This window comes from Chelonia mydas, chromosome 2, assembly GCF_015237465.2.
Source record: "Chelonia mydas isolate rCheMyd1 chromosome 2, rCheMyd1.pri.v2, whole genome shotgun sequence".
NCBI classification, from domain to species: Eukaryota; Metazoa; Chordata; order Testudines; family Cheloniidae; genus Chelonia; species Chelonia mydas.
In genome coordinates, this window is record NC_057850.1 from 198,289,692 (window position 1) to 198,307,144 (window position 17,453).

The window sequence follows — 17,453 nt, forward strand, 5'->3', positions numbered from 1 at the left end:
ATAATCATATCAGCCAAAGGTGAAATGGCCCAGTCCAAAATTAGTGTAATGCAAAAACTGAACTGCAAAATGATGATAAGTAAACTAGACTGGGAGTTTCCCTATCTTGATGTCTGTGTCTGGTTGTCAGTAATGAGGGATGCTGTTTATGGTTCAGTTTACAATATCTCAATTTCCTCCTCCTTGTTGTTATCATCTAAAATGCCTTTTGGTGTCTGCTAACAAAAACAGAATCCCCAACACCATGGTTTTAATAGCTAATATGCATGGTGGGGGCATCTGATCCACTGCTTGAGTTAAATATAACCCTGTCTAGTGTAAGGAGAAGATTTAATGGGAAATGGTTGGCATTCTTTCTTCCTAAAGGCACAGAGAGACAGAAGGAGAGCGAGCGAGAGAGAGACATACAAACACACACTCTCACACACACAGAGAAAGGGGAAGAGAGAGCAAGCAAGACAGATATAGAGAAGACAGTGGAGAGAGAGAGAGAGATCCCCAGAGCAAACCTGCATCTCTAAGTTGGAATTTTACAGAGTGCAGCCAGCATGGTTGTCTTCAGTTTAATAGCTTTGGGATTTTATCTTCAGCTTTTTTTCTGCTGTGTTCTATCTCACACTTCGTTCATCGACAGCGTCTTCCCCGTTTCCTCAGGTAAATGATGATGTTGCTTTAAGTCTTTTTGTTACTTTTATTGACTGGATCTTTCCTATCCAGCCCAACTTTCACATGTTCTAGCAATTGAGGGGGTGGGAGGAACAGTACTTGATTGCACATTTAGCAGTTCCCAGAATAGGTGGCTGGTAATTTTTCACTGAAAACTTGTTTTGCTACACACCGTGATTTTTTTTAAAATTGTTATTATTGCTTTCCCTGTTCATAATAACAGACCAGCGCCTCAGCTGGTGTAAATCAGTGTGGCTCAATTGACTTCTACGGTGCTACACCAATTTACATCAGGTAAGGATCCAGCCCAATGAGTATATTAGTTGCATGTCTGCATGTTTCTTTCTATTTTGGATGAGCTTAGGTAGATTAGTGCAAGGGAAAGAAAATGAGTCCTGATGTATAGCTGCTTCTATAAATATATCCCTGACCTCGTCTAATGCTGCTGGACTCCAACTGGATGTTAGCAGAATAAACATCATCTGGCTCTGGCTATGACACTAACAAATACTCAGATGACTTTCATAGCAAACAAGAGCCCACTGCATGGAAAAACCCTGACAGGCAAAAGGCAAAACAGATTAATTGTCAGCTGAGCCAGGGCACTGGAAATCCCATTTAATAGGTTTTACCGTTCTAATCAGCTAGGCTTTCCTTTGCCCACTAGAAGGTGAGGGGAAAGTTGAGGAGAACTATGATTATGGCTCTTCTTTGAGTTACTTTAGCTTCCTCTTTATATGGCAAGTGTCTATCTTTTTTTCTCTCTTTCCCGCTATTATGAATGTGTAAACAGAGATGGCCCCCCTACTAAAAACTTCGATTCAGCCAGCCTACATTTGGGTCTGTTTAAAACTGGATCCCGGTTTTGCAGCTTGAGCTTGGCTGGATCCCAAGATTCCGTCTCTGTTCCTAACACAATGTAAGTTACCCAAAAGGTGCAAATTTAAAACCTGCAGATAAAATCACTTTTGAAGATATATTGTCTCCTATTTATTTTAAATCTCACTGGTGAAATAAAAGAACAGATAGATTATAGTCAAAACATTTAAGAGGGAAAAGTGACTAAGAAGCAAGTGCATGGTGATAGACTTCTTAGCCATACAATATTAACTGCCTGGGAGATTTCCTTTAGGTTTTTTTATTCTTTAAAAATCTGCTATTAGTTTCAATGAGAAACTAATTGCATTTGCTTGAGGCAGGCGCTGTACAAGCTTCTTCTCACAGCTCTGTCAATATCCATGCACTTAAATCGTGATCTGTTTGGATATTCCACATGGAAATCTCTCCTTAGCAGGAACTGCTGCTCAGAGATGGGAGGTGCTGAGATTTAAAAAAATGTCCCTTTAGGGATCAGATTAAAACTACCACATTCATTTTTTCACTTGGGATCCAATTTCTTTCTTTCTTTTCTTTTTTTGTCATCCAGATTTAAATGCAGAACTATCCCATCAGTCCACAGCACCCATTTAGCTCCTAAGATTTGAACTCCTCATTCATAAAAACATATCATCATTCATGTATTAATATTTTGCTGGCAACAAATATAATGGAGGGAACCCTTTGGGAAAGTCCTGTAGCACTTGATAGGGATAGAACCAATAAGGTTCTATAGAAACGTAACTGGCTTCTATGGTGAATTACTCTTAAAAGAGAATTTATATCCTTTGTGTAGTTTTTTTTTTTTTTTAAATCCTATAGAATTCTGTAAGGAGGCAAATAATTTTCCATTAAATTCTATGGGATGGTTTATAAACCTATAGAAATGTTATTGGTTTTATTCAATTGTGTATGATTTTTCCATAAGGGAAATGTTAGTGTTGAGCTACTTTTTATATCATAAAGCCCCCTATTTATATCTTATATAGGCCAAATCATATTGGACTGTTATGTAGTATACATGTTATTAGTCCTGAGAAATTATTTTGTTGATCTAAATGCTTAAAATCTCACATTGTTCCATTGGTGCAGGAGGGGTGAGTTTGTGCCAACAGTGGGGGCACTGAAACTGCTGAGTCTGTAAAACTGCAACAGCATGAAGTCTGAGATGGAAAATCAGTATTCACAAGAAAATTCAGAGTCATAAGTGCTATTCACCTGTTTTACGTAAACATTGCCACACATATAGGGCTGAGCCCTGCCCATGGAGCATATGGCTTTGGGAATAAGTGGGGACAGCATATAGCACTTGAGAGTGACAGACTAATCTGCCGGTCCTAACATCATGTCCTAAGAGGAGCATGGTCAGCCTCCTGTAGCTCTGAAACTGGCAGGCTGTCAACAGAGAGTACTGACTGTTCACAGGTGGAGACAAGCTTTGCTCCTAGGAGTTCAGAGGAGCAGCAAAATATTTTCCATGGTGCATCCCCTCTGGCTTGCCTACGAGGAATCCTGGCCAACAGGATTCCCAAAGCAGAAGCTATATCAGGCAGTGCCTCTGCTCCCCTTCCCTGCACCATCCAGCCTGGGTCTTCTAGTAAAAGTCTCAGAAAAGGGTGTGTTTTGTTGTATACATTTAAATGGAATATAGGGGCCCTGTGGTAACCTACTCACTGTCCAGCGTCAAACAGCATTAAACGAGGTTCGGGATTTGGCATACAGCAACCTCAACCTGCTTAGTGCCATGGCAAACACGCCATTAAACATTCTTTCAACCTTTTATTAAAGATACAGAAAAGAAGGAGAAACAGTTAAAGCATTTGAAATGTAAAGTATTAAATAAGGTTTTCAACCACAGCCCTTGTTCCCTTTCCCTTTAGCTGGAAAGAGTTTTTGAAAGAAAAATCCCTTTTTTGACAGTCTCTGAGATGGTACCAAAACTGGTAGTAAATCTGGGGAAAAGAGAAGCAGTTAGCTGAGATGGGCTGGAGCTGTTGCTGTAGTTAAAAGTCCAATCCCATTTCATCCCAGTTGGTGTTTGGGATTCAGCTGGAGCTGGCAGAAGTGGCAGTGTCATCTGGGGCCTCTCTCTGGCCAGGTCTGGTCAGGACATTTCTCAGGAGCAGACCTGGTGGCGCAGGTGGTGGTGGACATGGCAGTCATGATGGTGAAGCTCACTCCAGTAGCCATTTTTTTGCCCCTAAGTCTTTCTTTAAGGACCCACAAAGGGAGTGATGGGTGGAATAGCCCATCCCCTCATTATTTTGTCCACCAATTAGGCCTAGTTTCCAACATACCAATTTTGGCTCACTGATTTCTGGTTCCACACTTCTCTTGTTTAGCAGACATAATCTTAACACACAGTCCTTGCGTGATGGCTGTAGGTCTTTTTGTTTGGATTAGTTCAATCTTTCTGTCTCTCTTTCATACCTTTCCCATCACCATTGGTTGTTAAAGGTTATTGTGACATCTTATGAACTTGCACTCACTTTTTACAGTTGAAGTCAGAATTAGGGTAAATTTGTAGGCCCAATTATCACAACAGATCCAAATGTCACATCTTGGGCCAATCTCTAATGTCAATGATTGCAAGGTACAAAATTGCACTGCTAGTTCCAGTGAATCTCTGCTCGGGGTGAATGAAGATGGTCTGTTTTTAAAACTGACATTATTATTATGGTAGAATGTGAAGGCCGCAGTCAAGGATCCAGACCCCACTGTGTTAGGCACTGTACACCTAAATAATGACAAGACAATTCCTAGCCCAGCGGGATTACAAAAATAATCCCACTGTAATATATTGAAAATTTGAACTCTCCATGGCAACCCTCATAACTGTCTTACTGGGTATGAAATATTTCATATAAACCTCACCAGGTCCTCTTTCACTAAGCCGTTGCAATAACTACAAATATTTGTTTGATACTGTGTAGAAAAAAGCTCCTAATGGATGATGATGTCAGAATTCCTCCAAATAATGGTTTAAAAGCTCTTGGGTGAAATCTTGGCCTTACTGAAGTCATTGGCAAAACTCGCATTGACTTCAATAGGGTCAGGATTTCATCCTTAATTTTTTTTAAATGATCTATAAAGTCAGTGAATTGTATGCTGAAAACAAAGAGGCTGATCCACAGCCTTAAAGGAAAATAAACATCTAGGAGTAAGGGTGGGAACACAGTGGTGGTTTGTGTTTCACAAGCTTGATTGGATGTCATATAATTTCTATCCTTATTTTAAACTAAAGGTGGCCCATGGAGGCTGGGGTTTGGTTTTAGAAAACCTAACTGAGAGGTGGTTCAGATCTGAGTTTCCTTTTAATCTAAAAATTCAGTGGGGAAAGTTCAGCTAAAAGATCCTGGTGATGACCTTACTCTAGTTAATTTTCCTTTGGAAAAACAGTGATTTAAATTAATTTAAAATATGTTTCCAATTAGATGGATGTTTGTACCACCTAGTCATTACATGTTCGTTATTGGAAGTAATTCTACTCCTGCATCTAGGCTTAACTGGAAAAATATATATATAAATGCATTTATCCATTGGAGCAGAACTCACATTTTCCCAAAGTCAAATGTAACTTTAAGTTAAGCATTTTCAAATTCCGTTCTAAATCTACAAGTTACCATTTTCAAGTGGAGTGCTAATTTAGGCCCTGATCTTGCAAGGAGCTCTGTATTGGCAGATGCACAGGGTTATTTTGACTTCAAGGGTAAGGGGCAGGGGCCCATCTACACAAAGCTCAGTGCAGGACTGGGGCCTTAATGGAGGAAATAGTTCTCCCATTCCCTAACATAGGATCAGATTGTGAACCCCTTACTCACACTGGTGAGCAGCTGTTTACCCATGTGTTGGTAATTGCTTGCTAAGGGGTCCAACAGTAGGAAAAAGTTTATCAGTGGGAAATGAAATAAAAAGAAGAGATGCTCTGACTATACCTGCATTTGAGACAATAAACTTCTAAGGGAAAAGCAAAGTTCTGTATTTGACAGTAGAAGTCTCACAGCTGGGGAGAAAGGGGAAACTGAACATTTCACAGTTTGAATTCCCAAATATTGTTATGGTCTTGCACTTGCCCATTGCATTCAGTCACTATCAGCCTGCATCTAGGGTGACCAGAAAGCAAGTATGAAAAATCGGGACAGAGAGTGGAAGGTAATAGGCACCTATATAAGAAAAATCCCTGAATATCAGGGCTGTCCCTATAAAATCAGGACATCTGGTCACCCTACCTGCATCCCAAGCTAGTTATCTGTATCTGGCAACAAGAGGTGACTTCTTGTTTAAAGAACAGTTTTCAATACCAACCTTGCAAAGTATAAAACTAATAATTTAATAGTGAGCTCATTCTTGAGTGATGAGTCTTTCCTATAGTTGTAAAAATATATCTGGCTATTTTCCAGATATGTTTGAAAACTTGTGGTCTTTTATTTATGTCCTCACATATCTTTCCATGGCAACAGGTCACAAATAAAGAGGTTATCAGGTCACGAGGTGGTAACTAGGAAGCAGAGATAAACAACATAGGAAAAAACATTCTTGATTATGTGAAATATTTTGGGAAGGAATGACAACTTGGATCAGTCTTTTTTGAAAAAAGATGGAGATTAAAAAGGAAAACCCTCTCCCCTTTCCACTCTGCTGGAAAACCCTCTCCCCTTTCCCCACAGATCCCCAACATCCTGGTACAACAGTGCATCGCAGTTCCTAGAAGTACTGGAAATGTCATGTCAACACCAGCCAGTCTGTTTTCCTGGTGCTGAAACATCATTTCTAGAGGAAATGCTTCAGGGAATAATATTACAGCATGCTCAGACATGAGACCATGGTTCCACGTGTCAGTGTAGCAACATGGCAATAAAATCATGGGGGAGGAGGGCAGGTAATTAAACCCTACTGGAGGCAGCAGGGCTATTTAATATTGTCAGAGGGTCCTGTAGCATCGCCTTCTAAAGATATAGTTTGGCTGAGTTGTTTTATCATTTTTTTCCAAAGTTTTATTCTGTTTAGGTCCTTGCACTGCGCCCATCACCACGGCATCTGAGTGACTCTGCTGTATAATAGAGGAATGTAGTAAATCTATTAATGAATTCTAAGAATGAATTTCACACTCATTTTTAGTAGGGTTAAGTGTTGTAAGAACCGCAGTGAAGCAAACCTCTTTCCGGGTTCAGATCAATTAAAGATCCTTATTATTATTGTTTGTTTATTATTTGTGTTACCATAGTCACTAGGAGCCCCAGTCATGGACAAGAACCCCATTGTGCTAGGCATTGTACACACACAAAACAAAAAGACAGTTCCTGCCCCAAGGAGCTTACACACTAAGTCCTCCCTCCCTCTCCTAGGGACCCAGCCTGAAGGTTCCCAAGGATTGTCTCGCAAGAAGGGAAGCCACGTAGAATACTGGAGAGTCACAAAGTGGGGGGAAAAGAGGAGGAGACAAAATATTTGGATAGTTAATCTGACCAAAACGTCCCTTTATGCCCAACACAAATTTGTAGTATGATTTAATTTTCTTCTGTGGGCTTCTAAGAATATTGATACCCAGTCCTATAAAATGAACATGGCAGATTACGCTGATTTAAAAGGATACAAAAAGATTATAAAATGCAGCATTATTGATGTTATTGCTACCATTATTTTTGCTTGCTCCGAGTTACAGTGATGACAAATGAAAGCTTTTAGATGATGTATTTTTCAGTGAAAAGGAACAAAGTGTTATGCTGGGGGTTGGATGAAACCTCATTGAAACTGGTGAGTGTAACAGTTGCCCTTAATTCAGGATAAATGTAAAAAGCAATTAAGCTTCTTTATGGACTAGATAGCTAAACAATAGGAGCCACCACCCAAAACACAGACCACATGCAAGGCTGGTCTGAAACTGAGCTATGTAGGCAGAAAGGTTTTACTAGAGGTTCAGTGTAAATGTAGGGGGCTGGGCATTTTTTGAGGGAACTGCATATGTGTGGAAAGAGGCAGCGGAAACACCACAGAAGGTGGCACAGAAGCACCAGAAACAACCAGAGAAGCGCATGAGAGAGAGAGAGAGAGAGAGAGAGCGCTTTTGGGCAGCATTCTGTCTAGAAAAAGGCTTGGAGCTCTGAGCAAAGAAATTGCCTCCTGCTGTTTGATTGTTCAGGGAAACAGCACTGTGTACATTCTTTAGAAATTAACAGGATTGCATCAAAGAAATCGTTGATTCTATCTCAGTTTCTTCTTCCAACTGGAAACAACCTGTTAAGAATATTGGCTAACCACTCAGGTCAAAAGGGGTAACATCCTCTTTCCCCTTACCTTCGCTTTGTTCTTTAGACTACAAAGTGTTTTTTTTCTGCTGATAAAAATCAGTTTGCTAAAGACTACTGAACACAAAAGGGAAAATATTTAAAGAGGTACATCCATGATAGGAGAGAGTTAAGGCATAAACTCAATTCCCATTGTGTTTCATAAATTCATGCCATATTTGCTGATTAGCAGAGATATTTTATTTAAATAAGGAATTTTATTTAAATAAGGAATTTCCCCTCCTAGCATCTCTTCTCTTGCTGGATGAAACAGTGAAGACATCATTCTGAATTTCCACAGTAATCACACAGTAACAATTTGTGACATCGCAAATAAAGGAATAGAAGATGAGGCTGGTTGGTGAGGGAGAAAGCTCCTGTTCAAACACCTCATGAAAGTAATAGCCATGGGACCTAATGGCCAAGTGAGCTGCATTTATATAAATGTTTCCTTTCTATGGGCTTTAAAATACCATCTCCCTTGTAGAAAGGAGATGGGTTTTGGGGGCGGGGGGGGGTTGGGATTTTTTTTTTTTTTACAGAAACTCAGTGTTGTTTAATATTATTCATCCTGCAGGGAGGGAAAGTTCCCTTGTCTATCTATCTTCATCGCCATAACATCTAAACACCTCATAACCTTTAATGCATTTAACCTCACAACATCCTTGTGAGGTAAGGAAGTATTCTTATCCCCAGTTTACAGATGAGGAACTGGGGCCTAGATAGGCAAGTTGACTTGCCAGTGGTCAGACAGGAAGCTTGTGGCAAAGTGGGAATGGAACCCAGGTCTCTGGGCCACAACTTCAGTGACAAGGCACTCTTTCCTCAGATGGAAATATTTAGGTATTTGAAGTAATCATAGAATTACTATATAAAAAAGGCATTGTGGGTCTCTGCCCCTCCTCCCCCCGCACGCGACCTTTACCAATGCAAGATTGTTGCCAATGGTGTATATTTCTTGTGCTAATGCTATACTGAACTTTTCTCAGTTATTCACTTCCTTTTTTTTAACATGAAAATTGGGACCAAGCCTTGAGGACATAAGTTTTGTCCTTTGTCTCAAAGGGTAAAACCAGCTTGGTCAGAACACTGAAGTACGCAGTATCTTTCTATCCATCCCGGCAAGATGGTTCTTTAGATGATGAAATAAATCTTTTCCATCTCTAACTTCTACAGTTCTCTGAATAATGCTTTCCTTTAGTTCAGACTTAATTCCACACAATTTACACACAGGCATGGGTATGAAATAATGTTGGCTTAATACCAAGCTTTATTAGCAGTACCACATACAGATCCCTTCCCTTTTGTCTCTAGATTAGATACACAGGAATACAATACAGGCAGTTGTGGTATAGTGCAATGCCTAAATAACAATCACAGAGCTATCCGTACTGCAGGTTGTGAGAGCCGCTTTCCTCTCTTAGTGCCACTGGGTCCAGCTCTCTGATTCGGAGATAGAGACACAAGACACACATCATTCTCCAAGGGTATTTGTAATGTGGTATCCCCATTTGGGGGTGAGGGAGCACGAATGCCCCCACCCACCCACAGTTTTTTGCACTGGTTGTAAGTTCCATAGCTGTGGGTCTGGGGAGGAATGGCCCAACCACTTTTAAGCAGTGGTCCTGTACTGAATCAGCGGTCCAAAACCTTGCTCTGGCTGAGTGGTCCCAACGGCACTGAAATTTGACACACATACCTGTGTAAATGGAGGGGGATTGAACCAAATTTCAGTGAATGGCATTCAAGCATTGCATACAAGCACGCCGGGGCTCAATGGCTCTCAAATTTGACCTTGCTGCCTGTCTATCCAGACAGAGGGGTGGCCAGACCAAGTGGGTCACAACCTGAGCATGGGAAGTCTGTTCCTGTGTGGTAACATGCAGGGGAGTCTGCCAAGAACTCGGCATCCAGCGGCACCATCTCATGCACAGTTTGGGTAAGAGAGAGGGGAGACTCCCGGCCAAAGGAGACCCAGGGTCCCTGTGGAGGGCAATGAGTGGGGACTGGGGTGTGGTGCCTGCTGGGAGGGTAGAGGGCTGGAATTTTTTGAGTTGGAACCACTATCAACCAGCACTTACTGTAGTCTGTTGGGTGTATTTTTCCTGCTACTCTTGAGAGGACAGTGAGAATCTTCCCTTCAAAAGTCCCAGCTTTTAGTCACCTACCAACTCAATCTCTAACAACAGATGGATCCGGTCCATCTTGGATTAAAAACAAAATAAAACACCAAACAACATGCACTGGGAATTGTAACAGTGAAAACAGAAAATACAAATATTACTAAATGCCTGAGATGGTTTCTAAAAAGCTCCTGCAAGCTAGTGCTAGCAATGCACTGTGTAGTATTCATGTAGTACGGAAAGGCCCAATTCTCAGGTCAGTACAGGTCAGTCTAAGCAGGTGGGGGTTCCTCAGCAAGTATGTTGTGTCATCTTAGGGCTTATCTACACTACAAATGCTCTGCCATCCTAGCTAATACTGGTATAGCTGCGCTGGCAGAACCTTCAGTGCATATGCAGCAGATGCCGACAGAGGTTTTGCACACAGGGGGTTTTGCCAACTTTGCTGTATAGATTACAGGTATGTGATTTCCCCCCCCCACTCTCCTAACCGACATAGCTTTGCCAGCAAAACTTTGTACTGCAGACTAACTAAGCCTTAGACTCCCAACACTTACCAATATGCACCCTCATACACATCAGTTGTGGTTTTGGTCCATTAGTCTTAGGGAGCCTAAAATTGTGTAATTCCATGTGAATGAGCTGGAAAAAAAAGGGAGCATCAGGAAAAGCAGCTACTAGGAGGATGTAAGAAGGTTCAAGTTAAAGTAGGTCACTCCCTTCTTGTGCCGTCTTCCAGCTCCTCAGCACCAACATAGACCAATTTGCATCCACTTAACTCCACCTATTGAAGTCTAATTTACACCCCCATGAAGGTCACCTCTGAATTTAGCATGATGTGTATTTTAGGACTTCTGCTCCCTTTTTGTAAGGTTTCAAATGCAAACTCCTTTGATTTTAGTCAAACTGAACTGGTGGCTGACTGTTATCTGGGGCAGCTCCTGGCAGGTGCGCTCGGCGGGAACTGAACTCTGGCCTCAGAAGAGGAATCTAAAGGTAATTTTGTTTGCGTAGCAGGTCACAGGCACAGAGAAGGCAGTGATTTCTCTTTGTAGCAGTGCCACAACAAATTGTGAGAGCCTGGACCGCTGTTGGGGTGCAGATGGTGATGTTATCCCAGGCTTGAGTTAAGCAGGGAGCACACAATTCCCTGCTGGCATTAATGCTGCTTTGAATCATAGAATCATAGAATATCAGGATTGGAAGGGACCTCAAGAGGTCATCTAGTCCAACCCCCTGCTCAAAGTAGGACCAATCCAACTAAATCATCCCAGCCAGGGCTTTGTCAAGCCTGACCTTAAAAACTTCAAAGGAAGGAGATTCCACCACTTCCCTAGGTAACGCATTCCAGTGCTTCACCCCACCCTCCTAGTGAAAAAGTTTTTCCTAACATCCAACCAAACCTCCCCCACTGCAACTTGAGACCATTACTCCTCGTTCTGTCATCCACTACCACTGAGAACAGTCTAGATCCATCCTCTTTGGAACCCCCTTTCAGGTAGTTGAAAGCAGCTATCAAATCCTCCCTCATTCTTCTCTTCCGCAGACTAAACAATCCCAGTTCCTCATAAAACATGTGTTCCAGTCCCCTAATCATTTTTGTTGCCCTCCGCGGGACGTTTCCCAATTTTTCCACATCCTTCTTGTAGTGTGGGGCTCAAAACTGGACACAGTACTCCAGATGAGTACACCTTCTCTTGTGCTGCTCCCTACTAACCAGGAGCTACCCCTTACATGTGTGTAAGCCCTGTGGGATCAAACTTGGAAGAGAGAGAAATATGTAGAGGCACCAGTGCCAACTTGCAGCATTTTACAGTGTTGTAACATGAGCTATTTTACTAACCCACTAAGGCCCTCTCTCTGTGGGCAGGAGAGGAGTGGGGAAGAGCTTTAATCATGGTGTTGGGGAGGGAAAGAAAACAAACTCGAGTTAGAACCCCACTTCTCTTTTTCTTGAGGGAGATATCACCATTCCCCCACCTCCCAGGGATCATCTTCCCTCACACAAGAGAGGCCAAAACAGATGAACCTTGGGTGAATGAGAGCATACTGGTCAGAAGGGCATGAAAAGGGGCTGAGAAGATGGAGAGGGATGAGTGGCAGGGGTGCCAGAACAGGAGAGGCCATGGCCCTCTCACTTTTTACTGGCCGTGAGGGTGAGCGATGTGGGGAGGGGGTGGAGAAGAGTGAGCGAGGGGGCGGGGTCTTGGGGGGAAGAGGTGGTGTGAGAGTGGGGGAAGGGGTGGTGTGGGGGTGAGTCTTGGGGAAAGGGGTGAGGGGGGTGCGAATATCGGTGCAATGAGCGGTAAGAGGGCAGAGCCTCACGGTGGCTGCATGGCACGGCGGGGCAGAGCCCTAATTCGGAGGCCTGTGGGGCCCTCCCCACACTTTTACTGTGCTTCTGCCACTCCTGATGAGTGGGAGGGGGAGGGGGGCCTGCTTATTATTTTCCTCAGCAACTGGAGGCTAGCAGGAGAGAAATGGAGTGTGCAACAAGCATGTGAAAAACTGCATGCATATGATGGCTACATTTACACTGCACGCTTCTTGTGGCGGCATGTAGTGTATGTGTTGCTACACGCCACAGTGAAAAGCAGGCTGCATCCACACTTAGTGTATAGCTACCTGTGTCAGTGAAAGGCTCTGGCATGGGGAGACAATGAAGAAAGGTTTGGCAGGAGGAGCTGTTGGAGCCTTTCCCTCTGTCCCCTACCTGGCGGAGCCTTTCCCTGTGGTGGGGAGAGGCTCCAGCAGGTTCCTGTGGTGGGGGAAGACTCCCCACTGCCACAGGGGAAACACTCCAGCCATGGGGAGGCAGCAGGCCACTAGACCTCTTAAAATATCAGTGTAGAGATGGGAGGCACCATCTGGGCAAGTAGTGCGCTGAAAAGGGTACATTCCCGAGCACACACCCAAAGGGTTCAGGTGTGTCTTTACTCACCTAGGCAGTGTCTCAGTGTCTGCACTGCTATTTATACCCTTACTGAGGGGTAGGTAGTGTACATATTCTACATGATGCTGAAAGGAATGTGCAGTATAGACGTATCCAGTGTTTGTGTGTGTGTGTGTGTGTGCACGCGCATATGGGAGGGTATCCCCATGTGCAGAGAGGGCTGATAGACCTAAAGAAGCCATGGATTCAGTTTCAGTTTTCTTTAGATAGAGGAATGGATTTCTAACGATAAAGTTCCAGAAATTTCAAGAATACAGGTTTATGCACTACATTGATATGGGTTTTATTTTCTGTTAGAGCCAGGGGGACAAAATTATCCCTGCTGTGACTCTATTGAAGTCAGTGGAGACACACCAGGAATGAAATTGGAATTCAAATTAGTCTCAGAAAGCTTTTTGAGAGTACAGGAGCACCTGGATTCACATGGAGATTGCTTGGGATTGTTTGAACATACTGGGGGAATAACATGAAAGTCAGGTACATTTTGACCCATCTTGCTCTTGCAATTGCAGAAGCGCAGTGCTGGTGTTCCACTGTGTTATTGTTACTAACCTCACAGATAAAATACTATGGGATTGTATAATATGGCACTGCATACCGGGCTCTTGTGGGGCTGATACAGCAGCCTTAATGCATTGGCCTTTAGGATTGCAGGTTGTAGCAGGGATTGTGTTGCATATTGGTTTTAACAATCACACTCTCTATAGCTTTGTATTGTGATGTCAAGCTGCTGAGTTTTAGAGCCTTGTTTTATAAAGCTATTAAAGCCGGGGATGGTGACTCAGGAGGCCTGGTTCTAGTCCTGATTTTGTAACTGATTCATTTTGTGATTTGGGGGCAAATCGTTTAGCCTCTCTGTACTTCAGTTTCCCATTCGGTAAACTGGGGATAATAGTTACCTACCTGTGTGACTTAATTCATCAATGTCTGTTAAGCGCCTCCTGCTCTTCAGATGAAAGGTGCTATAGAAGCAAAATTGTGCATAACTGACCTGTTTTGGTTCTCACGTTTTGTGAACCTAAAAAGATGGGTGCTGCACATCCATGGTCAGAGTTGTTCCATGCCTTCAACTTTGCTTGGAGTTTCATGTTCACATGAACTCTGGGCCAATCCATGCAAACACTCTCTTCCTTTGGTCCCTCATCTCAGAGCCTTCCTTATACATGGAATTTGAGGGGACAGTATACAACACTTCTCTCTCTGACATACAGCTCTGATGCCTTTGAGTGTAGATGATCTTTCCTTCCCTGGGAAATTTAGCAGGCACCAGGTAGTTTCTCCTTCCATTTCCAGTCTCCCTAACGCTAGGACTGGGGGGGTTGTTGTAGGGGGTGTTGCCCACCTCTTATGCTGTAGAAGTTGCTACCACTGGCTAAAAGAAATAGCCCCAAAATCATTTCCATCTGATGGTTGTTTGATAGTCTATGCAAACACATTCTTGGTTAACCACCAGTTCCCAGCGAATGCAAGTCCACATCAGGTGACCTACCAACACAATTGGCAGACCTTGGAAGTCTTTTGGCAGTTCTGAGCCAAGTATTGAATGGGACTAGAGCAGTGGTTCTCAACCTATTTATCAGTGTGGGCCACTAATGCAGCTCTCTGTGTGTTAGTGGGCCACATCTACACAATATATAAATACTACCTGTATGGCCCTGCCCTGAGGATGTCAGATGGGCTGCAGCTGTGAGCTGATTGGGCTGCAAATGGCCTGTGGGTTGAGAACCACTGGACTACAGAAACAAATTCTCGTCCTCCAGATGAAGGGGACTGAGGTTCATAGACTGAGCACCATGAGGAAGGCCATGCTGCTACTGACAGCTGAACTTTTATTAGTTATAAATATTTTATTTCTTTTAGTTTTCTGATAGTTTCTGAAAGTGTTTTTGCTGCATTACAGGACACAGAAAACCCAATGTTTCTGCTAGGGCTGTCTGAACTATTTTTTGTCAAAACTGTTTTTGATGGCAAATTGGGTTTTCGACAAAACTAAAATGTTTATGTAGAAAATGCCTGTTTCCCGTGGAAAATTTCAAATGATCATTGAAGAAAATTTGGCTGAAAACTTTCCAGTCTGGGCTGAAAAAAAGTCAATTTCCAACCAGCTCTAGAGAATTTACAGTCTAATTTCAGATGTGATGCAATGCAGAGAGCAACAAAATGGTTGGGAGGGGACTGGGACTCTAGCAACAAGCCCGCATGGTTCTTCAGTTAAATCTTGTGCATGTTCTGTCAAAAGAGCTGTTGCTAGAGCTATCAAAAGGCCCCCTTCACAAGCATTAAATCATCATTTAAAAAGGGGTTAGCGTCTTGGCCACAGATGTTTTCACTGGAAAAATCATAAATATATACCTGAAGGCTGTTTACATACAGAGTGGTGGTGTCCTTGTGGGGAGAGTGAGAGGAGGCTGAATGAATGAAAGCAAAGCAGATGAAAGTTTCACTTTCTGGAGAGTGAGCACATAATCATTAAGAAACTGGCCTGCCCAGCTTGTTGTTTATGGTTAGTTTTGATCAACAGCCAAGTGGGAAACGCACCTGTGATGGAGTGTCAGTGACTAGAGGCCTCTCTCCGCCTGGCAGAGTCTGTCAGTCAGAATTTGGGCAAGCTATCAAGTCAGATATTGGGAAGACAAGCCTTTAGACAGCTGCTGTGATTCTAGTCCGGGATGAAGGTGAGAATGGTGGTTGCACGTAGTGGAAGAGAAACATGTTAAATATTTTTTCCATGGTATCACTTTGTCTGGAAATCTGGTTAAACAAGCTAGCCTACCCTTTTTTTTAACTTAGACTATAATTGTTTTTTATAAATCAGATAATTCTGAGCAGTGAAAAACTGAGAGCCTGATTCTGATCTCAAACCAGTGTTATGCTGATGTAGCTCCATTAACTTCAGTGGATTTTCAATAGTTATCCATCTGTAGGTCCATATGGATCCTGAGCCTGCAAAGTGATCCTACTTCAGAGGGACTCTGTGTGGCCATACGGGCAGAACTAAGGCTATAGTTTGGACCCTATCTCAGATGGGGGATTTTCCAACCCCTACCTGAAATAGGCAACATGCCAAAAGAAAATTAAATGCTGCGGCAGTTTAGTTTTAGCATATTTTTTATTTTGAAGCAACTACTAGACACAAAATACATGCATAGGACTAAATAGTGTTCATGCCCTTGATTTGGATTTAAGAATAACCCAGATGCTAGCAACAATTTAGGTGAAAAATGATAAACACTTTCTAATTCAAGACTGATCCTGTTCCACTGAAACAAACCAGTGGGAGTTTTTTGACTGAACTTGGCAGTGCATGGTGTTTTTGCACAATCAAATCAAAGCTTTCCCAAAATGCTTCACAGTAACCTGTATTTATAACACTGTTGGGCTGACCAGCACATGCTGTACCCATCTACACAGGCAAGTCTAAACGGTATTATATAACATGAGCAGTCCCACTGAAATCCGTGGGATCAATCATGGAACAAGTTACTATTAAGCAAGAATAACGGGGTCAGAATGTGGCCTATAATGATATTTAGCATAACTATCTTATTATGGATGGTTATAAGGTGCCTGTGGTATTACGCAATTTGCTCTATTCTGCTGATTTCAAGGAGCTTTGAATCAGGCCCCTAGTGCAGCAATACGGTATCTAACCTTAAGGCCTGATCCAACTGTCACTGAAGACAAGTCAACGGGAACTCTTTATTCAGGAGTAATATTAGTGATGCTCTTGCATACTTATACCAGATGTGGCACAATCCTGGAATTAGGGACAATCTGATGATCTGAAATATTTAAGATCCGGATTCTACCATCTGTTACACCTATGCAAGATAGGCTGTATTCAAAGTAACCTATGACAGAATATGTTTATATTTTGTTGTGTCGTGACTAAGCTATAGACAGGAGAATTCAGAAAAATGTACAGAACCACCAAGCCTTTGGTACTTTGAGATCTAAAGTCTACAAGAAGCACTTCAAACATTTTAACACAACACTGTTTTTTGTTGCTTTTGATCAAAGATAAAAATATTTTTCCTTCTCCCAAATAGAATAAAATCTTCTGCTGAGATTCAAATACCACAACCTAAGAAATTCAAAAAGGTTCTGAATTATGGATTCTTTCTGAGATTGAATTACCCGTCTCTAATCTCATCTGAAACAATGTTTTGGTAGGAACTCTGAATAATATAAATTACCTCTATTTATCTAAGGTGCAATGTAATAAATATTCAAATCTCTTAAGTAAATAAAAACCTTCTGCAGCTCTTGCTGGTGAAAGTGAACAGGTTCCACCTGGTAAAAATACCCTCGTTAAGAAAAGTGATTGGAAGCGAGATTAGTGAAAAGTGGTTTTTATTTTGGATCTTGTGCCCAGAGTGTCTTTACAGCCTAAGTGTGGGATATAATCTGGCATCCGTCGAGTCAAATATTAACTGGATTCCGTCCTTGGGTAACTCTATTCTCTAGCTTATCTGACAAATCCAGACCTGTGTTTGAGACAAAGTAGAATAAGTAAAACACCTGCTGACTTGCTTGTTGGGCTACTGAAAA

The 17,453-nt window shown here is 42.3% G+C and overlaps 1 protein-coding gene across 1 annotated transcript in view; it reads left to right on the forward strand.

Moving 5' to 3' along the window:
• Positions 1-255: 255 nt before the first annotated feature.
• COLQ (collagen like tail subunit of asymmetric acetylcholinesterase) overlaps positions 256-17,453 on the forward strand; it is a 67,966-nt gene continuing 50,768 nt past the window's right edge. The window contains exon 1 of the mRNA XM_007053250.4: positions 256-654. Within this exon, the coding sequence (XP_007053312.1) occupies positions 549-654 (106 nt within the window). The 5' untranslated portion in view covers positions 256-548. The remainder of the gene's footprint in view (positions 655-17,453) is intronic.